The 23833-nt window shown below is 40.3% G+C and overlaps 1 protein-coding gene across 1 annotated transcript in view; it reads left to right on the top strand.

Moving 5' to 3' along the window:
• Positions 1-23833, top strand: part of DISP1 (dispatched RND transporter family member 1) — a 54188-nt gene that overhangs the window by 24669 nt on the left and 5686 nt on the right. Inside the window, exons 3-7 of the mRNA XM_035111411.2 lie at positions 11542-11571; positions 13770-13893; positions 16752-16879; positions 17872-17969; positions 19251-19348. Coding sequence (XP_034967302.1) covers positions 11542-11571; positions 13770-13893; positions 16752-16879; positions 17872-17969; positions 19251-19348 — 478 coding nt within the window. The remainder of the gene's footprint in view (positions 1-11541; positions 11572-13769; positions 13894-16751; positions 16880-17871; positions 17970-19250; positions 19349-23833) is intronic.

Genomic DNA, 23833 nt, shown 5'->3' with positions numbered 1-23833 from the left:
ATACAGTCTGTAGAGGCTAAATTTTCTTAGTTTAATAAGATAGCACATTACATAGTCAACCTAAGGCTTTGTTGTAATTACTGTCTTTTTAGAACCAGAGTTCTTTGCAGTTTCCAAAAGGGTTTTGTAAATTCTTGCTTTGGCCTCTGCTCCACAATCCCAGAGTAGTTACGTCTTTTGACCTTTAGAATCTGGCATTTGCAAATGGTAGCAACAAAATGTTTGAAAACTCATTTCCCATGCCCTTCTTCCCTCACCTTCTAAGAAACAGAAGAATATTCAGTACTTAACCTAGTAATCTGTTAGTCCTTTGAACTGTAGCGTGCAAATGAGATAATTCATATAACAAGAATTTACCTCCATCCCACTGTTAATTATGAACAGTACTATTTCAGTCCATTTTAAAGCTTGCAGCAAGTTATGAACAAGCTATGCTTGATAGTGCTCAAAATGTACCCTGAATGAACTGTGAGTGTCTTAATTCACGGACAAAAAGCCTGAGTTATTTTGGGACGTAGATGAATAGCTTTCAAAACACTTAAGCAGCAAGACCCCAATTCTTTAAAAGAATCAGGATAATTAGAGTCCAGACTCAACAAGGGTGTCTGCTTTTCAACATTCTTGAATGTGTGCAAGTGCTGAACTTTTTATTTTTCTGAAGTTTATTTATGGAACATGAATGTCAAATATTTGCATAGTTTCAGATGTATATTGGGAATTAGAAAGGTTACTCATGACTTCATGACATTTTGGTTGGTTCTAATAGAGGCATTACTTTACTATAGATCTAGGATTTCTCTCTCTCTAATGGATAATCTACAAGTCTTCCGAGACTATAGCTTCCTCTGATCGCCCTCCTTTACTTAAGGGCTCTTAGCATGACTGCATATAATTTTAGAAGTTTACATGCTAATTTCTCAACTAATCATAAACCAATTGCATTTTACCGAATGAACTTCTAACACAGTGGCGCTATGAAATTTGTTCCTATGATGCTTGAAATAATTGTGTTCCACTATAAATGTGAGTAGAACATGCAAGGACCCAGCCACTGTTGTTGGCTTGTTCTAGTTTTTAAAAAATACAACGGTCTGCCTTCAGGACAAAATAGACATGGTGGCAGCAGGCCAGAGTTTGAATCCCCACTCATCTGTGAAGCTCGTGGGGCAACTTTGCACCATTTGCAGTTTCTCAGACTAACCTACCTCAAAGGGTTACTCCAAGGATAAAATGAAGGGGGGGGCTTCTTGGACAAAAGGTGGGATATACATGTAATAAATAAAATGTAAATGTATGTAGGAGATTTGAACTTTGGGGGGTGGGGGTGGGCAGTTGAGTTGAAAGCTGAACACTCCACTCCTCTCTAGTACTACATTTCACTCCGCAATTCACCAACTATTGTTCCTCTTCTGAGACTCCAGAAGAAACCCATACCAGGAGAAAAATCACTGCTAGTTCAGCACAGTCTCAAAGCATCATTTCAGCAACACTGACTAATTAAAACATTATTTCAGCCATGCTGACTTAATTAGATATGCTGTTAGTCTCCTTTGTTACTACCCTGTTTTACACCATCAGCTATGCATAAGTGCTCAATCTTCCATTCTCTTTGAAGCTTCTGTAGCATGATTTGTTGCATTCTCCCATCTCCTGATGGCTCCAATATGCTGTCTTATCTGTAACATAACTCATTCACTCCCTTCTATCATGTCAAACATGGCCTTGTTTTCTTTCCACCCTCCCGTGCCCTGGCTGAACTGTACAAACAGGCTCCCACTAGGTGCTGGGGCGAAACTACCTTGGCTCCCACAGTGAGAGCTGCGGCAATTTCACCTGGCGCCCCGCAAGCTGAGGCCAATGCAGCTTTTCCCCCAACATCGCGGTATATCGCCAGACTCTGATGTTTTGGCTGGTGATATACCCCAATGTTGAAAAGCTGATACAGTGGTACCTTGGGTTAAGAACTTAATTCGTTCCAGAGGTCCGTTCTTAACCTGAAACTGTTATTAATCTGAGGTACCACTTTAGCTAATGGGGCCTCCTGCTGCCACCGCACCGCCACTGCGTGATTTCTGTTCTCATCCTGAAGCAAAGTTCTTAACCTGAGGTACTACTTCCAGGTTAGCGGAGTCTGTAACCTGAAGCGCCTGTAACCCAAGGTCCTACTGCCCAGCCCTGTTGACTTGGGGGCTTCTCCAGCATGTCCCTGGAGTAGTTTTAAAAAATCCTTTGAGGGCATTTTCTTAGTTCTCTTCTGTGTTCTTTGTCCCAAGCCTTTTGGAATGGCACAGAAATGTAAATAAATGTAAATAAATACTACTGTGTTTGTATCTGGTAGTTCTCTAAATCTTCAACTTTTGCTTTAAAAGATTAAAAACAATTCTGTGTGCAAATCTCCCTTCCATTTGACTGCTAAGTATGCACTTTAATGCTATTGAATTTTATCCCACTTCTGATCACTTGCTCTCCGTATTTTTATTTTATTTTGGTTCTTTCCCCACACATAAAATCAAATGCTGAACTAACTGGCATTTTCTTTGGACGTAGCCTCAAATCTTTCTTTCATTTTTGTTACAGGTAGGTAGCCGTGTTGGTCTGGGTCGAAGTAAAATAAAAAAATTCCTTCAGTAGCAGCTTAAAGACCAACTAAGTTTTTATTTTGGTATGAGCTTTCGTGTGCATGCACACGAAAGCTCATACCAAAATAAAAACTTAGTTGGTCTTTAAGGTGCTACTGAAGGAATTTTTTTATTTCATTTTTGTCTTAATGAAGACACCAGATTAAAGGAAATAGAGGTGTTTTTCCCCCCTAAGCAAAGAAAGTAGGTGTCTAAACTAGCTAAAGAAATTTAATAGCTAGGTGTGTCAGGAGTGAGTCAACCCCCATTACTGAATTTATAAGCAACAGACTTTTTAATACTGTTTGTGGCTAAGCATTGCACATGCTTGGTAAAAACTACTAGTAGAATCTAGATCTCCTTAATGTTGATGTTGGGTTCCTACGGTAGTTCCTATGAAAACTGAGAGAGAAATAGCAGTAGAAAAAGAGGGAGGGATGTATAATTATATGAGCAAATACAGCACAACCCAAATTTTCCAAATGACCTAAGTGACATCTAAGTCATTCAGATATGTTTGGAGAGTACAAATACTACTTTATGATGATTTTGTTGACTTAGGCCCAAAGAGTAAAATGTCCAAAATTAGGATTGCAAACTCTTTTGAAGGGGTATGTGTGTTTGTAGGGGAGTTGCTTTGTACAAGGTATAGATTTAGCTAACATCCTTCAGGCTGTTTCTAAATTCCATCTCTTAAATAGCAATGTTCCAAAGCTGAACTACTTGATTCATTTTTAAAATCCAAGACAAGGCAAAGCAGCAAACTATAAAATGGCTTATGTCAGGGGTTGCAAGCTGGTGCCATAGACAGCTGCAAAGGCTTTTTACTGGTGCCCCTGGGCAGATGCTGCAGACTCTAAGCTTTAATTATTTCTTTTTGAAAATATTTCTAGCCCTTGAAGAAAGAAAGTTGTGGGGCAAAAAGTGCAGGTATCATTTAACTGATTTCTGTGAAATGAGAGTGAGTACTGTGGCCACCTTGTATATTTTTCCTGGTACTTAGGAATGTGGCCTGTTGCTATTAGATAGCAATAATATCAGGGAGTGAGTGAGTGTGATCGTGATCGCCACAATTGGGACCAGTAGGGCAAAGCTGACTTCCTATGGTTTCACATAAGGCTGCCAGGGGTGGCTGCCTCTCTAATTTTGTGTTGTACCACACACATAACACACACACTCTCTCTCACACACACCAACAGCTGTTATGTGACTGGTGCCCCAAGCACTCTCTCAAAATTTGAAATGACCCAAAAAGGTTGGCGACCCCTGGCTTAGATCCAGGTGACCTTGCAAATCACCACATCCAACATGACCCTTTCCATTCCCTATGCTCTTACAGAGGGCCCCCTTCTCTATGTTCCAACTATTGAACCTTGACTGGTGGGAATGGAAGAAAGACCTTCTTCGTGGCTGCATCTAATATATGTGAACTCTTTGCTCCATGAGGCATGGTTGGTCTCCTCTATGTTCAAAATCTTTCTGTTTAAGCAGGCTTTTTAAATTATTTATTCAGTACCCTTTTTATCTGATGCTTTTGGTTTGTCTCCTGTGTACCCATCTGGTTTGTTATATTGCCTCGGTTTTTATATTGTGTTTTTAATAGTTAGGTGCATGAGCACTAGAAAAATATGGGATAAAAATATGTGTATACCGTGTTTCTCATATTATAAGACATGTCTTATATTTATTTTTTCCTCAAAAAAACACACTATGGCTTATTTTCAAGGGATGTCTTATTTTTTTCCTTCTCCTCCTGCCGCGGCTGGCATTGCTGCTGTGCCTATCACTATGCCTTATTTTCGGGGTATGTCTTATATTCCTTGAATGCTTAGAAATCCTGCTATGGCTTATTTTATGGGTATGTCTTAAAATATGAGAAACAGGGTACATACAGTGGTGCCTCGCTTAACAAACGCCCCGTAAGACAAAATTTTCGCTTAAAGAAAGGATTTTTCTAGCAGAGGTTGCCTCGCTAGACAAATTCGTTTTACAAAAAATTCGTCTAGCGAATCGCGGTTTCCCATAGGAATGCATTGAAATTCAATTAATGCGTTCCTATGGGCAATTTTTTTTAAAAAAAAATTCAATGCGTTCCTATGGGATTCGCTAGACAAATTTTTCGTTATAAGAATAGACCCGTGGAACGAATTAAATTCGTCTAGTGAGGCACCACTGTACATCAAACCCCGCCCCCCACTGATCCATAATGCATGAGTGGCCTTTTGAAAGCCTTAGACCAGGCACCCCCAAACTGCGGCCCTCCAGATGTTTTGGCCTACAACTCCCATGACCCCTAGCTAACAGGACCAGTGGTCAGGGAAGATGGGAATTGTAGTCCAAAACATCTGGAGGGCCGAAGTTTGGGGATGCCTGCCTTAGATGCTATGACAAACATTTGTAATATTTGGCATTTTTTCACAAATATCTTGAGAGTTTATGTGTAAGTGCATGTGTTATCTTTTGGAAGGTCTCTGCATCATCATAAAAACATTTAAGGGATACAGTACTAGGAAACACGCAGCTTGCGTTGAGTTTTCAAAACTGTAGTTTGGATACAGTAAAGAGAGAATTAGTGTTTTTAATGAGCAACTATAATCATGCATATGACTATCAATATTCACCCTTCATGTCTCTCCTCTTGTGCAGTTTTTGTCTAGTGTGATTTTTGCTGAATTGTTTCAGTTTCCTCTCAAAGATATTAGTGACCTTAACCTTGTGATGCTGCTTGAAATAGGAGGTGTAATGAAAGTATAAAAATAAAGTGTGTTGTGGAAGCAACTATGTGCCAAAAATGCTGCTGAAAGCCACTTGGTCATCATTTAAGCCAACTATTATTCAATTTCATTTCGGTTGTGGAAAGGATGTGGACAAGGCAGCACAAAAGAATTTCATCTTATGAAGTATTTAGTAGTAAAATGCCTGCTCCAAATTAGATGTTGGCCTGTTCTCAAATTGTGACTCACAGTGATATTAAACTTTTATTGTCTTTGAATATTTCAGAACCTTTTATTTAGCTAGCCCAGCAAACGGTATCTTTTCATGAGAGGCCTGAAAGTGGGGTTGGGGGAGAACATTATATGCAGAAATGTGTGCACCAAAAGGTGTTATGTCTGTTAGGGTAAAGCAGATTTGGGCAGGGTTGATTTGGACGAGAGAAGAGCCAAGAAGGCCCTTTCTTTCTACGCTGGCTGCTTTCCTCCTGCAGACTTCCAGATGTGTGCATTTACTCTCACAAATGTGCACCTGTAATTGCTAGAGGGAAAAGCAGTTGAGGAGGTGGAAAAGTTGCAAGTAAAAAGATGAACACCTTCCTTTTCTGCCAAGCATTTGACGTATAATTCCTGTGCTGGGATAGATGTGAGGGATATTGGTAGTTCTATCTTCTAATTACTTTTATCTTGCCTTACATTATTTTAAATAGCTGTTACCTCTCTTGAAATACCATATATACCTGCTGGTTCCAAAACTGAAGACAGAGAATGTCAGAAAAAAATAATTGCAGTGGGCAATGCTCAAGGAAAAATAAAGATGCACAATCCTTTCAATTGCAGTATCTGATTCCCCCCCCCCTTTTAAAAATATGAAATGTAGTGACAGCTGGAAAAACGGCGATCTGTAAATCATTTCTAGTAAATTCCATTTGTTCCAAAATCCAAAGCTTAAACACCATTTTGGATCCCAGCAAGACCTCATCCATTTATAGTCAGTTCCTTTGATTTTCGTGCCAGAGACGAATAGCCCTAGTGTTCAAAGGCTGCCAGGACTTTGTAACAGTCTACAGTATTTGGATGATATAGTAATGCATAGATCTCCAACATTTAGCTTCAGTGCTAGGGAGGGAGTAGGGAAAGGGGATCTGGTTTAACCATCAGTCTCTAAGAGAGTAAAGAATGCAGACCCATTACCAAAATATGATACAGGGAAGGGAACATTAGTAAAATCTTAGGTAAGGCTAGAGGCAATGCAAGCTGGTCTAAGATACAAATCCCAGTATCATTTTTACTAGCACAACCAATGTACCAGTTTCTAGATTAGGCTACTGTAGTCACGTTTCACTATATATTTGACTGCACTGGTGGTTTTCTATTAGCGTAGGTAAAGCTAAAGCTAAAGGTACCCCGGCAGTTAAGTCCAGTTGCAAACGACTCTGGGGTTGCGGCGCTCATCTCACTTTACTGGCCAAGGGAGCCGATGTCTGTCCACAGACAGTTTTTCTGGGTCATGCATGACTAAGCCGCTTCTGGCGAAACCAGAGCAGCGCACTGAAACGCTGTTTACCTTCCCGCCGGAGCAGTACCTATTTATCTACTTGCACTGCGTGCTTTGGAACTGCTAGGTGGGCAGAAGCTGGGACCAAACAATGGGTGCTCACCCTGTCGTAGGGCTTCGAACCGCTGACCTTCTGATCAGCAAGTCCAAGTGGTACAGTGGTTTAAACCACAGCGCCACCCGTGTGGCAGGCAAATTTAAGAAATACCGTAACTTGAAAATTAGGGACTTTGCAATGATATTGAAAGACAGAGTGGCAGGATCAAATTGACAATGAATGGCACTTTGATACACATTTGTCTTGAGTTTTTCATTGTTTTTATTGGGTGAAAATGAAAATGAGTGCTTTTCCCTGTAACTTTCCTGCAATTGACTATCTATATTGCCCACTTGGTGCGAGTCAGGCTCCCTCTGCTCCAAAGGTTTGTCATAATGAGAGCTACTTTTCTTTAATTACAGCAAGATTTCCCTCTTCCATGCTGTATATATCCAAGGACCTTCAAATACTGGGATTTTTCACATTCTGTTCAACCAGAGATGGAAGTACCTCCCCCCATCCCGCATATTATTGGGCTACAGCTCCCATTTTCCCCCTCCGTTGGCCATGCTATCTGGGTCTTATGGGGAGTTGGAGCCCAATAACATCTTGAAGGCTACGTGTTCACCTTCCATGAACTCTTAGCTACAGTAGAAACTCATTTTGAACCAATTAATCATATTGATGAACACTGGTGCAATGTGAGTAACAGTGTTGTGCTTAGGGAAATGTAAAATAGCTTGAAACTATTGCAGAATGTCACTGTTAACGAATGGAATATAATAGAGTTGACACTTCCCAAACCTCTTTCCAACATGAGACCATAAATATAAAGCTTCAATTATAACAATTTATTTTGGATTTCCATTACTTTCACTGACTTCAACATACTGGAGCAAAAGACAAAGTTAGAAATCATTTGAAGCCAACATGACTGACAGGAAAGCTTCTGTTAATATGCACCCCAAATATGCACCCATTATTAAGCAAGCTATAGCATCCTGTACCAATTTTGTGCTCTATGTATACTTGAACCCAATCAGCAGAACCTTGAAGAAATACAGGCCTATTTATGAGTGACAAGACACAAGGTGAGAAGAAAAGTCATGTCCATCCTTTAGGCAGAGCCGAGGGGCGCAATAAAATTGGATGCTTTCTCTCAGAACTACTAGCCAAGCATATGAAGCTTTAACTGTGGCACTGTATACATTTAGAAGAGAACATTTGTTCTGCATTTGTCAGAAGGCCAGCATCCTGAAATAATCATCTGTATTGAACTGTAAGTACTTAAAGTTCATGTATCAGCTTAATATGCACTCATGACTTAAATTATATCTATAGTAGTATCAACCTTTATTTTTTTACTCCAACTGTCCTGGGCAAGTCAGTTCAGTATCTGCAAATGGAAATACAGATTGTTCCTGTTTTAATAAATGTCCTGTAGGGTTTATTTATAAAGGATGAATACAATATGGTAAATAATCGAAAATCATAATACAGTAAATACTGTAAAATGCTGCATTGCCTACCGTCCAGGATGAGTTCCTGTTCAAAATCAAAAGCATAGAGCTCCCATAGAAAGGGAAGTTTTAGCATCTTCTTCTGGCGGATTGTTCTCCCAGAGTGATGCTTCTATGGGGGTGATCTCTTTCGGTATCCTTTTCAGATCTGTGACATGGAGCCTTTCTGTGTTGGCATGCTCTGCTTTCCTTTTCCAATAGTTTATCAGTCAGTTTGTTTACATCTACTACAGGGCAGACAGGTTAGTCTGAATACAAGTGTTTAAATGTGAAGCTTCTCCCCCCCCCCACAAAAAAAACACCCTGAATTCATTTTCACCAACATCTAAGTTGGTCAGGAAATGGCTGCTCTGCAAATAATACAATTTCCCTTTTACTTCATCTTGAAAATGATGTTTTGCCAAAGCAGTCTTCTCTCTCATCATTCTGAATGTTGAGTTGGTTTACTAACTTAACCTTGAACTCTCTTCATAGCATATAATTTAGAGAGTGAATTTATTAAGCAGAGCCAGAGACCCAACTTCTGTTCTTGAGCAAATTAAATGGATTTCTTCAGAGACCATAAGCTATCAGTGAATATCTATGCCAGTATTTACCGTATATTCCGGCGTATAAGACGACTGGGCGTAATGACGACCCCCAACTTTTCCAGCTAAAATATAGAGTTTGGGATATACTCGCCGTATAAGAAATACGACCTGGCGTATAAGACGACCCCCGACTTTTGAGAAGATTTTCCTGGGTTAAAAAATAGTCTTATATGCAGGAATATACAGTATTTCTTATGCCATACTTGGAGGAGACCCTCTGAAACGAATGGACTTAAGTCCACTGATTTCAATGGGCCTATGCTGAGTATGATTTTATTTGATATAGCATTTAAAAATAATTCACACATCTTTCTGGGAAACAAAGACATGAATCTGAATAATTGCAGCACTGCATTTTGTTTTCAAAAAGCAGGAACCACCCTTACCTTTCCCCAGCAATACTTCAAAGCAAGCCACTCTTAAAAAAAAAGTTTGAAAAGCTTTTGGTGACATGGCATGCTGAAAGTGTTTTTTTTAAAAAACAAACCTTTCTCTCTCTGGATATGCCCAAAATTGTTCTGGAGTGATCCCAGCTTGCATCTATGTTCCCTTTTCTACCAACTCAGTGGCTTTAAGCATATTCGAGCTGCACAAAAGCGATGATTAAGTCCTTCAAGTATGAAATGTTAAAGGTCACACCTGCTATCAAACTGTTTTGTTTCCAAAAGCTGTGCACCAAAATGAAGCCCTGCACTGTAACCAATACGTTGCAGCTGTTTTATGACGACTTTATTATGTTGTTTAGGAACATTATCCATCTTTGACTTCAACAGTCTTTTCTGTTATGCCAAAACATAGAAAGGCATAGCAAAATAGAATTTTCGCGCTGCGTTAATGGATGATATGCAGAGTTTTAAAAGTTTTTTTTTATGCTCCACTTTTGGTTTGTCAAGAACACCTTCCCCAAACTGCTTTGTGGAGAAGGGGAAACACTCCTGACTCCTCATAAGTTGGGGGTTAATGCAATTTATCCACACATTATCCAAATGTTATCAAAAAGTGCATTCCAAGCAGGGCTTGGTACAACATTGCAGTATAATCAATTCTATAGAATGCCTAATTAAAGCAGTGATAAAGCATGACTAGGTCCCCACATGCCTTGCCCTAGATCCAAGTGTAGGCATTTTCTGTTACCGTACATACTGGAGAAATGTGTATATTAAAGACTGAAGAAGATGGAGTGCATAAGACTGAGGCTCATGTGTTTAAGAACACACTGCTGTTGGTTGCATTGTCAAAAGTGGGCCACTATGTCTATTGTGATGGTCTTTGAATTCATAGTTGCTTTTCATAGTTTCATAAATAGCATTATTATATAGCAATTTTGAAAACTCTTCTTTCAAAACTAGAAACATAATACCTTCCTTCAAATGAACTTTTATTGGAAAAAACTACCGTATCCACCAACTCAGTAGCTTAGGAGCAAACAGAAGCACCTTTTTGAGTTGACCTTGAATGTGAAGTAACCTTTCTTTTTTCTTTTTTACCTGAAGCCATGGCTTAAGTTACTTCTGAACATCTGTTTGTTATGTTTGTCATGTCCATATATCTGACATTTTTCAGAGGATTTTCAGCTTTCCCAGGGGGCCCTTTTTTAGCCATCTGATTAGAGTTTGGAAACCAAAACTTGAATTGCTTTTTCTAAATCAGAGCACGACCTCTTGTTTGTTTGTTTTCTTGCTTGCTTGCTTGTTTGAAGGGAGCAAACAGCTCAGAACTCTTGGCCACATTCTCTTACTACAGTAATATTAGCATATTTGTACTTAGGCATCCAAGTAAAGAAAATGTGTATTGTATTTTGGTGTGTACATGAGATATTTTCATATTTAATGCATATCAGTTTAAAAGCAAGCTGCTTTCTAACATCTAAGAATAGAGGTTTTTTATTTCCTGTTTGTTTCTTTCCTGTTAGCCACGAAAATCAGTGTTGTCTTAGGTATGATCTTGACTTTGGAAATCGACTTGGGAAACATTTCCAGAATAGATTCTGTAGAAAGGAAAGGAAGTACTATGGATCATCGCCCCCTCCCCCCCTTTTCTATTTTAACTTGTAAAATTTGCCTTGGTTTTGCAAGCTCTTAATGACAAAGTACATCTGATATAAAGGGACCACTGACCATTAGGTCCAGTCGTGACCGACTCCGGGGTTGTGCGCTCATCTCGCATTATTGGCCGAGGGAGCCGGCGTATAGCTTCCAGGTCATGTGGCCAGCATGACAAAGCCGCTTCTGGCAAACCAGAGCAGCACATGGGAACGCCGTTTACCTTCCCGCTGTAGCGGTTCCTATTTATCTACTTGCATTTTGACGTGCTTTCGAACTGCTAGGTTGGCAGGAGCTATCTGCATCAAAATACTAGCACAGTATAGATCCTTGAAAAGCAAACTTATTAGTTTAATCCCTTCGCTGCCTCTTGCTGATCTCCATAAATATGTTGAGGGGAGGGGAATTATTGGGCATTGGTATATATGTTATCTATCTAAGATTATTTTTCTTTTTGATTTTCAGGCCAGCCAGAACATTAACGTGGCCAAAAAGGTAAGATGTAGTTTCCTGTGAATTATTTCCATGCTTTATATTCTCTTCTGTGGTTTTTATTCATGGAAACATCTTTTGTGTACTAGTCCAATCTAGCGCAGGACTCAAGTAATGAGGAAGCCAAATAAGTGTAAGTACTGTGATCTAGCTTGGCAAGAATCCTGCGGGCAGCAGGGGCTGAGGGGCATCCCGGAGGATACCTTCATAGACTTGACCACATCAACACCTGATGTGACAAATTTATATATGAATTTGGTGTGCAGGGTGACTAATGATCATAAGAATACAAAATTAATCCAAAACAAGCCACAAGCAAGAGACGATTGTATTATAAGCTGAAGACTAAATTTCTATCAAACAACCTCTCAACCAACAATCCTCATCTAAACAAAGTTTGAAGTGATCATTCTGTGATATGGCAGTGGACAAAGCTATATTGTAACTTTTGAATAAATGTTTCTTTTTATAAAAAAAAATCTAAACAAAGTTTGTATCAAACAGTGTAGGTAGGGACCTCTGACAAGTGTTTTATCGTTACCTTTCCCACTGTTAATTTTCTCTGCCTTGGTTATAATACACAAATCTGCTCATCTCACACACATGCTAGGGAAAGGTTGACATCACCCACCTTTTATCAGTTTTTGTTTAAATGTTGTTTTATTTTTATTTTATTTTTGTAGCAAACATTTATCAGCAGCAGATTGCAGAATAGATTCAGCTCATTTGTAAGGGGTGGTGGTGGTATTGTCCCTGTTTCTAATCCTTCCTAGTTTATCTCCTTTTTTCTGGTGAAATTGATTGTGCATCTTCGTAGTGACTCGCTCATGAAGACCGTTCAAAACATTTGCTTTTTCTTCCCAGTTTGTTAATAAGAAAAACAAAAGCAAGAAGCCATAAGAGTTGCTAGCAGACACAAAACAACACATGCTTATGTCCTTAGGCAGCAAACTTTTGCTGAGAGTAGCAGTTGGCATCTCTTCCCCTTTTGCTGAATTCACATTTCCTTAGTTGAGGAGGATAACTGCCTGCAAAGACAGTTAAAGCATTCTGCCTTACAGCTTATGTTAAAGAGAAATATGTTAAGTGAAAAGAGAAACTTGCTGGAGCAGGCATTCCCAAACATTGCCCAAGATGCCCAAAACAGTCATACTGATGTCTAACAATACACTGTTGGCATATTTTTTTGTGTTAAATAAAATAAGGGTTTGTCTGAGTTGCCTACTTTTGTGAGCAGTGCAACAGAGCAGCTAATTCTTCTAAGATTGCCCCTTGCAAGTTGGAATGTTCCAGTTTACAAAAGAGCAGTTGAAATCTCACATCAACTCAATATTGTCAGAACATATTGTTGGAATTAACTCTCAGCATGGACCCACACCAGTCCCAATAAATGCAAGATTCCTTAGACAGAACCAACATCTGATCGGTATTCTAATAATCTTTATGGCTGCAGCGTCTCTGGGTAACTGCCCTAAAATTCTTACAGTTAGAAAATCCTTTCTGATATCTAGCTTAAATCTGCTTTACTGCAATTTGAATCCATGTTTTTTGTCCTTTTCTTGGTACATCTGGTAAGCATGTGACCTCTTTGTCATGGCAATGGTCTACTTATTTGGCCCTCTTCAGCCTTCTTTCCTTTAAGTAAATTTGGCCAGTCTTTTACCTTTTAATTGTGCCTTGCATACCAGATAAATCTTCTTCAGTTTGTTGGTGCTAGCCTTAAAACTGGATATAACACTTCAAGCACAGAGTAATGCAGTACTGTTTTATTTTATGTCCAAGCCACCGTGTTTGCGTTAGCTGGGCCCAAGATTACATTTCCAAGTTTTGCAATATAATTACATTAAATCCCTGAAACCCTTTACAGAGGAGCTGGAGCCCAGTCCTTCTCATGTTCTAACATTGTATGGGGTTTACTTTTGGTATTGAATTTGGAAATATTCTGACCAGACCAAAAACATGAACTTGAGGAAGAAGTTTAAAAAAATCTCACAATCCCCTGGAGCAGATTTAGGGGACACAGGGGAGGCTGCAGGTAGAATGAGAGGAAGAAGTAGTCCTGTATTTTGGAAGTGCCACTTCTAAATTGCCACAAACATTGTGGTAAGCATCATGAATTAAAAGCAGATTTAAAGTAAAATTTATCTTCTCTCACACATGAACCTTCCCCCTTTAAATAGTTATTTTCCATTTTCTTCTAGCTATGCAGCTCTGATAGCTGACTGGCCGGTGGTGGTTTTAGGCATGTGTACTGTGTTAATTGTGGTGTGTGCATTGGTTGGAATACTAGTCCCAGATCTTCCAGACTTCTCTGATCCATTATTGGTAAGTAAACATTATCATCTTGTGCTGTCAAATCGTTGTGTTATTTCCAGCAGTAATGGTAAGCAGAGAGCTGTAAGAATTCTCTGCGAACGTATTATATTGCTTTCAAATACAGATGTGCGCAAATCAAAACGCCAAATCTGAATATTTATGAAGTTTGGTAGTTGAGCCCAGATGTCTTCAAATATGTCTGCGCAGCTGCCGAACGTTTTAATCAATAACACACAAATTGAAAAGATTTCTTCCAGCAGCACCTCTGAAAATAATTTCAGTTTTGAATGTGCTGTATAGAAGGCAACTCCAGTAAAAGGAAGATTATGGGTTTATTAGATGGTAATGACTAGATTATAGAGTCTAACACCATCAGTGTTGTGAAACGTACATGGAATATCTATCCTGTTAAATTTTAAAATGAGTTTACCAAAAGTACTGTGTAATCATATTTGGAGCAGACGCATTGAAGTCAATGGGTGGAGTTCAACATTACACTATTAGAAACATTCTGTCTGTGTAAGCATAACAGCTCACTCAATGGAGCAATCCCCTTCCTCCTGCTTGCTGACCCCTCCTGAGGCAATTTTGGGAGGATGCAGTTTAAGCGGGGGGGGGGGCTTTGTGAAGAACTCCTGAGTATCTTTAGTTTTTGTGTTTTTAAAAGACATTTTATTAATTTTACAAATGAAAAGTACAAATAGACTCACATCAGTAGAGTAATACTGTATGTGGAGATTATCTGAATCTTGCGACTTCCCCCAGTCCCGTCCATGGAGTCTTATTTTGAACATCTACAACTGCATATTAATCTGTACTCCAGTTTTTATATCAAACCATATTATCCACAATGTTTTTTACACTACAAATGTGTCAAAATCCTGCTCTTGTTTCCATCAGCTTGCAGTGGTCTCCTAAATAACTTGTAAATTTTCCCCATTCTTTTGTAAAGTTTTAATCCTCTTGGTTTCTGAGTTTTCCAGTCAGCTTTGCCATCTCGGCATAGTCCATCAACTTTGTCTTTGTCATCTTTCCAACTCTGGTCCAATAACATCTTTGGTTTAGATTCCTGCATTGCAGTGGGGTGAACTAGATGACCCGTGGGGTCATCACCCAGTGGGGTTTTTTATGTTACATTTATATCACACTTTTCCTTCAAGAAGGTACACGTCTCTTCCCCCACATTTTCTCTTCACAGCAACCCTGTGAGGTAGGTCAGGCTAAACTGGCCCAAGATCACCCAGTGAGGTTCATGGCTGGGTGGGGATTTGATCCCTGGTCTCTCAGGTACAAATCCAACACCCTCTACTACTGCACCACACTGGACCAACTCTCAGTCTATCTTAAAAACACAAGAAGAAATTGTTGCAGTCTTCTGTTCTTGTCTGCCATTTAGCCTCAGTGGTCAGGCATTTTGGTAATTGGAGACAGTAAAGAGGACCACAGCGGCAATACAACAATGATCAAGGAGTTGTGGAAATCACAGCCTGCTTAACACAATCCCCACCCCACCCTGCCATGACTGCATAACTTAGCTGCTCATGCAGCAAACTACTGCATACAAATTTTTGCACATGTATTGAATGCTGTCAGTTTCTCTCTGTACTGCAATGAAACTCTGATAGGGTGTTTTTACAGTCACATGGAGACAAACCAGATGATGGCAGCCAGTAGTGGGGCACTTCGTACTGATGGATCGCTGCATGTATTATGGAGTTGGCTTTGCATGGTCTCAGGGTTGTTGTTTTTCATTTGGAGCACGTCTACACATACTTAGGTTATTGGAGAACAGCTTCATACATTTCAAAGCCCATTGTGAGCAATATGGGAATTGGGTGGTCTCTCGAGACAGAGACAACAGAGCATGCAAACAATGGCAGCGTGAAGATGAAAGAGGAATATTTGGTTTGTAATCAGCTTTGCTAACAATAAAAAACAAGCCATCAAAGGTACTGAGACTCTTCTAGGCTGGGAGAAGGGGGAGAGAATAACTGCACTATTAAAAGTTGTTGCGGAACCATCTGTTTGAACTATTTAGGTGAAGTCGGCTGTAGTGTGCTCCTCATTAGACATTAAATGTGCCACTGTTGGCATAGACATAAGAATCCATAAACGGTTAAACAAGGCAAGGGTATGGCAAGGATATGAGTCCAAGCCCTCTAATTTTATTTTATTTTTAAAGAAACAACAGTTGGCAAGCTTTAGACAGTTTCATTTTATTGCAGGCACACCTAAAGCTATATTTCAGTCAGGGTCTAGACATCACAGTTTGTAGGCTTATTACATGAGCAGCTATATTTTCCCTCTTGGACTACCATAGGGATTGAATACATTGTAGGAAAACTCAAACAACTAAGAACCATGTTAGGCACACCATTATTGCATGAATGGTGTAAACGAGCAGCCTAGGGACCTTGGACTGGAGAAGTTTCACTCTCATATTCTCTCTCTCTCTCTCTCTCTCTCTCTCTCTCTCTCTCTCTCTCTCTCTGCCACAATCCCAACAAAAATAATCCCTCTGAAGTTTCAAGTGAAATTTCCATTGTCACCTATGGGAGCTTCCCTTTCAGTGCAGCTTCCCAAAGATGACCTTTGCAAGGCCCATGGTGGGGATCGAGAGGGAAGGGTGGAGAATAATTAAACATTTCTATCCACTGGTCCCCAGAATGCTCAATCTGTGTCTACCTTGGCCTATGGAAGAGCAAGACTGTTTACTTGGTGGTAGTGAATTTGTTGCATAGGAATTTGTTGCATAGGACTACAGAGAGAGGGCTTTCTAATGAAGGTTTCTCATCAATTGGACTTGCTAACATCCTTTTCAAATAAAAGGATGGCATGCGCTAAAGAAGCTCTCTGTTTTGCCATAGGGTTTTGAGCCAAGAGGAACTGCAATAGGACAGCGGCTGGTTACCTGGAATAATATGGTGAAAAACACAGGCTACAAAGCAACCTTAGCAAACTATCCTTTCAAATATGCAGATGAGCAGGCTAAGAGGTAAGAGCTTTTCAACCATGTTCTCTTCTGCTGTTGTTTGCCACTTACATATCGTATGAAACGAAATGTGGGAACTTATTTTAAACCTCTCCTTTCCCCCTTCCCCACACACCATACAACAAAAACAGCACTGCACACTTTTAACATCTGGCTCTCTTAATCATAAGCCCTGTTCAGTGTTAATAACAAGGTGGCATGCTAACAAACATTTACAGTGATATAAAAAACTATTTTGAATATTTGAATTCTTAAACCCTGGAAGTCATGTGAAACTTGATTTATTTTCCTAGGGAATTCTTACTTTCTCCAGCGGTCACAGCCGAAAATGTGTAATGGGGCAGTATGCCCATATTAGTATAAAAAGCAGAGAACACAGAGTAATGATGTTGTTGACCCTGTTTTATGTTAGTGTTCTTTTAAGGATAGAACTGTTCTTGAAAATCATGTAGTAGCAGCTTGTTCTTTGTTTGGTTGTGGGTAGGTATTCACCCGCCCCTGCATTCAGCTACCATTTAATTTATTTATTTTTAAGTGATTCGTGGGTGGGTTGCTCCACGCACTTGTCAGAGTTATCCTGCAGGTAGTGGGAGACATAAGTTTCCCATCCCTGCCAAATACTGTTCTGCCAACCAGATTTTCCTGACTCTAACCAGTGACACCCTCAAGAACTCCCAAACATTGGAGTACATGTATCTTCATGGCACTTGGAGCACATGTATCTTCATGGCACTCCCCCCCCCCGCTGCTGCTGCCTTTTTGTGCAGTTACTATTGAAACAAAGATAACTGTTAAAAGCAGGCACCCCCAAACTTCGGCCCTCCAGATGTTTAGGACTACAGTTCCCATCTTCCCTGACCACTGGTCCTGTTAGCTTGGGATCATGGGAGTTGTAGGCCAAAACATCTGGAGGGCTGCAGTTTGGGGGTGCCTGGTTAAAAGTGTAAGCTGTTCAAATGCTATATTTTTTAAGATGAAAAATTGTTCTCTCTTAGCCATCGAGATAACCGATATTCAGATGATCACTATGAAAGAGAGAAGAGGGAAGCAGACTGGAATTTCCACAAGGACAGCTTTTTCTGCGACATTCCAAGTGAGTTGATTAGTGTTAAGTGTGCAAAAAATGTTAGGAAATGAATCTAAAGCAGGCATAGGCAAACTCGGCCCTCCAGATGTTTTGGGACTACAACTGGTCCTGTTAGCTAGGGATGATGGGAGTTGTAATCCCAAAACATCTGGAGGGCCGTGTTTGCCTATGCCTGATCTAAAGCATGTGAGGAAGATGAACTAATCTTTTGCTTACAGTTGGTGCTATCTATTGGCCTTTTCAATTTCCTAGGAAATGTTCTTTTCAGTTTGTGAAAAGCAAGGGGTGATTACCAAGCTGCAAGTTCTTACTACATTTAGAGATTATCACCACTGTACTGGCATTTAACATGCACTTGTTTCCCTCCCCATTAGAGATATGAAAATGTGCATGGGTACTAGAAACAGTCCTGGTACTAGAAACAGTGGGTCTACACAAGCATATCAGACAGAACAATCCTCTCTCCCCTCTGCAGTCACTGGGGAGTCTCCAGATACACACACCCCAAGCCCATTGTGGGGGGCACACGGGAAGGAGACGTCACACAACCAGAAGTCCTGCGCATGGCTTCTGCTATCGGGGTTCATTAGATGAATCCTGCACGATATTTCCAGGAAATCAACTTTTTACTTCCTTACTAACTGCAGCTCTGTGAAGTTTGTGGTGTGGGAAGAAATGGCATTTTGCATGTCCTCCTTTCTCACCGCTGGAAGTAAATGGATAGCTGAATGCTTGCTTCTCCTTGCTGCTAGAACAAATGGGAGAGGTGTAAATCCTCCTGCTGCTTCTTTCAGCCCAACCACACTCACACCAATAACACATTGATCACTCTGGCGCTATTTTTCAAAGTATATCGATACTGAAAGTATATGCAGTAAAATAAGACACTTCACTCTAGCAACTGATTATTACAAACTCAACATTTCTGAAAATGAATGGTAACTTTATAAAACACACCCCCCCCCCAGAGCTTATATGTGCTGCTTTTCTTGGCAATTAGTTTCTGTATGTTAATATAGTACAGAATATGTTTCAGGCACACCGATTTAGCTAGGTTGTATTTGGCTATATATTTTATTCATTATGTTATAATTCCGCCTTTCCTCCATGAAGTTCAAGACTGCGTAAATGCTTCTCCACACCCATCCTATTCCCACAACAACCTTTTGAGGTAGGTTAGACTAAGACAGAGTCCCAGGGTGCTACTGAACTGAGAACATACCCTACACTTTAACTCTCAAGGTCTATAACATCAGAAACCTTCTTGATATGTCAATCTTATTTCAGGTGATCGCTATTCCAGAGTGGTATTTACATCAGCAGATGGAAATAACTTGTGGAATTTACCTGCAATAAAATCAATGTGCAATGTGGATAATATGAGAGTAAGTACAGATATCAAATTTTCATAAGACTAAATGTGAAACTTCGTGTTCTTGTCTTTGATAATTACTAAAGTCTTGCTTGTCACAGAGTACTTATTGGCAAGCAACTATTAGGACAAAAGAAACTTTGCCTTTTACAGTGATGATAATGCTGCCCAACATTTATGACCCCTTCTCAAGCTTAACAGTGCTGTCTGTTTCATTTCCCCCCCTACCCATTCCTATTCTGAATACTTTATCTGAGGAGAGGAGCAAGATTTAGTATGGATTTTTCAGAATAAGACTTTGTTTTTTCCTCATTAATTGTTTTGTCATTTTACCGAGGAAGCATTTTTTGCCCATTTACAATACTCTTTAAAGTAGTTTTCTTGTGTGTTGCTTAGGTTTGTAAGTCCAAAAGGGAATAGGTTGGAAATAGGGAACTCAGACATATATACAGTAACTTGCGTAAATACCCCCCTGCAGCCCCCCAAAATAATTCAATCCAGATCGTGGTGTTCTGAGAAAGCAAAGTTTGCTTCCTCTTCAGAACACAGGGGGATGAAAGAAGACACTTTGGTCTTGAGTGCTCTGATCAGGAGAGAATGTTTTCCATCATCAAAATAGTTAGGGCCTTTTTTTATTCCCCCAAGGAACCAAAATGTAAAAAGTAACAGGCAGCCTCAGGGACTTCGTGAGTTCCTCCTGCATGTGTTAGAAGTTAACATTGCATATAGTTGAGAATGAAGTCTGGTTTTAACTAATGGACCTTAACTGATGCAAGGTCTTTGGTAAAGTGAAGAGAGTATGTTCATATTGTATATCTCTGATATGTGAGCTTGTCACTCTCTGAATCTACAGTAGTTGGTATACTTTGACAGGTGCTGGAGCCTCAAAATATGGTTGGTTCATTGTCCTGATCCGGATTGGGTCACCATGCAAACTGCATGTGCTGGGGTCCAGTCCAGATTGGGACTGTAGCAGGAGACAAAAGGGCTGTTGTCCCCCTGCTCCTCACACCACCGTCCCAATCTGGGCCTGGTGTCCTGTGCTGGCTATTTCTGAAAGAAAAGCCACAGACAAACCACATGATTGGTGTCACGTGTAGTTTGCCCCTGGCAGTGCTGCTTAGCGGGCTGGTGGGGAAATGTAAAACTAGATTTTTGTGGGTTATCGGATTATTATGCCCAACAATGCAAGAATCCATGCAAGTGGAAGTACGAGCACTCAGTTGTGGGGTGTGTGTGCAGGAATGAAAGGGCAATAACTTCTTTAGGAACTGGTTCACGTAATAATTCATTGTTGCAAGGCTTTCACAACCCAACCAGCATGCTAGATATAAGGGGAAATGTTTCAGTTACTGCTTAATACTAATATCTGCTTTTGAAAAAAGAACAAAAGAAAAACCTGCTTTTGAAGTGCCACAAAATTACAAAAGAAAACTGAATTCAAGATGAAGAGATTGTAAATAGTGCTTTAAAAATTTTTCCAGTTCTAGGTGATTATAATAAAGCAAACGAGCCATTTATTTTATAACATAATTTTATTCAAGCAGCTGGACAGCTTTGCAGCACACTTGCATGGATGTTTACTTTAGAGGCACTTTAATAATTTTTATTATCATGATGACGAGGACAATGTCCAGCATAATCCCAACTCGGGTTGAGTTGAAATCGTGGGCTTCTTTTAAACCAGATGATAGCTTCTAAGTTATTTGCTATCTTTGTAGACTCGTATCATGAGTATTTGGAGAAGTAGCAATATTACCCAGATATTAAAATGATTACTTCCTGTTAGAAAAGCTTTCAATACTGAATGAGCCAAGGGAATGGGAAGTGCATTTAGTTATTCTAACAGAATCATTTTTTAAAAGATTCATTGGCTGTTCAAGCCATATGGAAATAGGTGGCGTGTTTAAGTGTGTGTTGTATTTAGAAAACAGCTCTACCCTATTGCAAACCCTGGATCTTTGAGCTGAGGCTGTCTTGCCCAGTAATGAGGCATTGATGTCTTCTGTGGTCTTTCATCTTTATTAATGTCTCTCTCTTGTTGCCTGCTATCCGTATCTCTTTCCAGTTCATGTTCCTTTAAAGGCCTGACTCCTTCTGTACTGAAGTCAATGCCATTAACTCATGTGGAAGCAAATCCAACTGGTTTGGTGTTTTGAAAGTTTAAGGTTTGCCATATTTCCTTTCTGTGCCATTATGTGTTTTAATGGAAACTTTGATTAAATTCCCAGCATTTCCATAAGAGGAGGCGGGATATTATAAATTGTATTGCCAGCTGTGTACCAGTCATACACAAATTGTCTTGGGCATGCTGTATCAGCTTTAGCCATCTGGTTTACTTATGCCTGGGAAAAGATCCTATAATTCTTCACACATTGCACCCACATAATCTTAATGTTAATGCCATATGCAGAATGGCTACAGGATTCAGCCCCCAGTTTGTATATTGCTAACGTTTAAGCCCTTTAAAAAAATCGATCATATGCTTTTAGATTTTAACTGACCCAGAAATCTTCTCTAGGGTGCTTCCTAAAAACAGACTCACAAGTGAGATTCCAGTATAGGAAAATCTTGCTGCAAGTAGATGTATAGATTTGTCTAGAACTATTTCAGTCTGGGTTTAGAACAGGGTTTGGGACTAAATTGGCCAGGAGAGGGGGGAGTGTGACCCTGCTGCTTCTGGTTGAACTCTCATTGGCTTTTGATATTATCAGCCATGCTATCCTCTTGGGAGATTAGCACTGGGGGCACTGTTCTTCCATGGTTCTGGTCTTATCTCCAGGAAAGGTTCCAGAAGATAGTATTGGATGAGTGTTTCTCAGTTTCCTAGCTTTTGAGTTACGCAGTGCTGCAGGGCAATGTATTAGCTGTGAGTGTGCAGTTCGCAGGTTAGGGAAGTCGGACAGTTGCCTGCCCTGTATGATGTTGCACTATTCTTGAAGAAGCAGGTGTGTAGTCTGGAGATTCTTCTACATCAGGGGTGCCCAAACTTTTTTCAAAGAGGGCCAGATTTGATTAAGTGACCATGCATGAGGACCGACCAAAGTTGAGCTTTTTTTTTTATTTTTAGGATTTTACCCCCAGACATATACTGCCATGGGGTTCCAGATTAAATCGACCAGTGGGCCAAATTAAGCCCCTGAAGCGAACTTTTGACATGCCTGCCCTAGCTGCAGCTCTGTTACTGATGGTCTTGGAGTGCCTTCTACAGACTTCTACAGCAGTTTCTCAATTAGGACAGCTTGACCATGCAGCAGTAGCCTCAAGTTTGAATTGCTGCAGTGTTCTCTCTGAGGGGGCAACCCTTGACATTGTTCTGGAAGCTGTAGCTCAGGGGTCAGCAACCTTTTTCAGCCGTAGGCCGGCCCACCGTCCCTCAGACCTTGTGGGGGGCCGGACTATATTTTCAGAAAGAAAGAACGAATTCCTATGCCCCACAAATATCCCAGAGATGCATTTTAAATAAAAGGACACATTCTACTCATGTAAAAAAACGCTGATTCCCGGACCATCTGCGGGCCGGATTGAGAAGGGCCTTAGGTTGCCTACCCCTGCTGTAGCTGCTGCAGAATATGGCTGCTAGGCTGCCAATGGGGGGGGGGCAAACTGCAGCCAGCACACAACACCTTCTCTGCAGGATCTACAATGCTTGCTAATTGCTGCTAGGTCAAGTTCAGGGTTTTGGTACATGGCTTGAAACAGTTTGGGGACCAGGTGGCTTGAGGTCTTACCTCTTATATATCTAGGAGGTCACTTTGTTCTGCAAAAGAACCCCTCTGTGAAGTCTCTAAAATATCAGAAGCTCCCGTCTACAGCAGGGCTTTTACTGGCACTGCCCACATTTTGTGGAACAGCATCTTTCTATTGTATGATTGTTAATCAGCTTAAAATTTATGTGGAAGCCAAGTCATGGATTAATAAACAAACACGTAGCAGCTGCTTTCAAACTGTTTTCTGAAGAACTCTGGGGTTTCTTGGAAACGTGTCCTCATTCTTCAGTGTGAAACATAGATAAAGCCCCCTAAAAGACAGGTCATCTGCCATTACCAGTCTTCCCTTAAAACAGAGATGGCTAAACTGCTATCCTTCTGATGTTGTTGGGCTCCAACTCCCACCAGCCCTAGCGCCACCATAAGTAATGGAAGATGATGGAAGTTGCAGTCCAGCAACATCGGGAGGAGCAGAGGTACTGTATTTTCCCATGTATAAGACGCCCCCTATTTTGGGGGACTCCGATTTAAGAAAATGGGGGGAGATCTATTCATGTATAAGACTTTCTGGAATTTTGGACATTATTTTTTAGGGGGGGGGACCTAGTCTTATACATGGGAAAATACGGTAAGTTCCTCCTGCTGTACAATATAGTATTACTAAGAAATGTGTGGGTTCTAGAGCACATGGTCACATTGGAAGTGTAAGAAATCTGAAAACCAAGAAGAAATAATTTAAGCACAATATTTTCTTTAGATGCTGCAGAACAAGTGGAAAACATCACAAT

This window comes from Zootoca vivipara, chromosome 3, assembly GCF_963506605.1.
Source record: "Zootoca vivipara chromosome 3, rZooViv1.1, whole genome shotgun sequence".
Classification (NCBI taxonomy): domain Eukaryota; kingdom Metazoa; phylum Chordata; class Lepidosauria; order Squamata; family Lacertidae; genus Zootoca; species Zootoca vivipara.
Note: the sequence above shows the minus strand (reverse complement) of the source record. Positions and strands in the feature narration are given on the sequence as shown.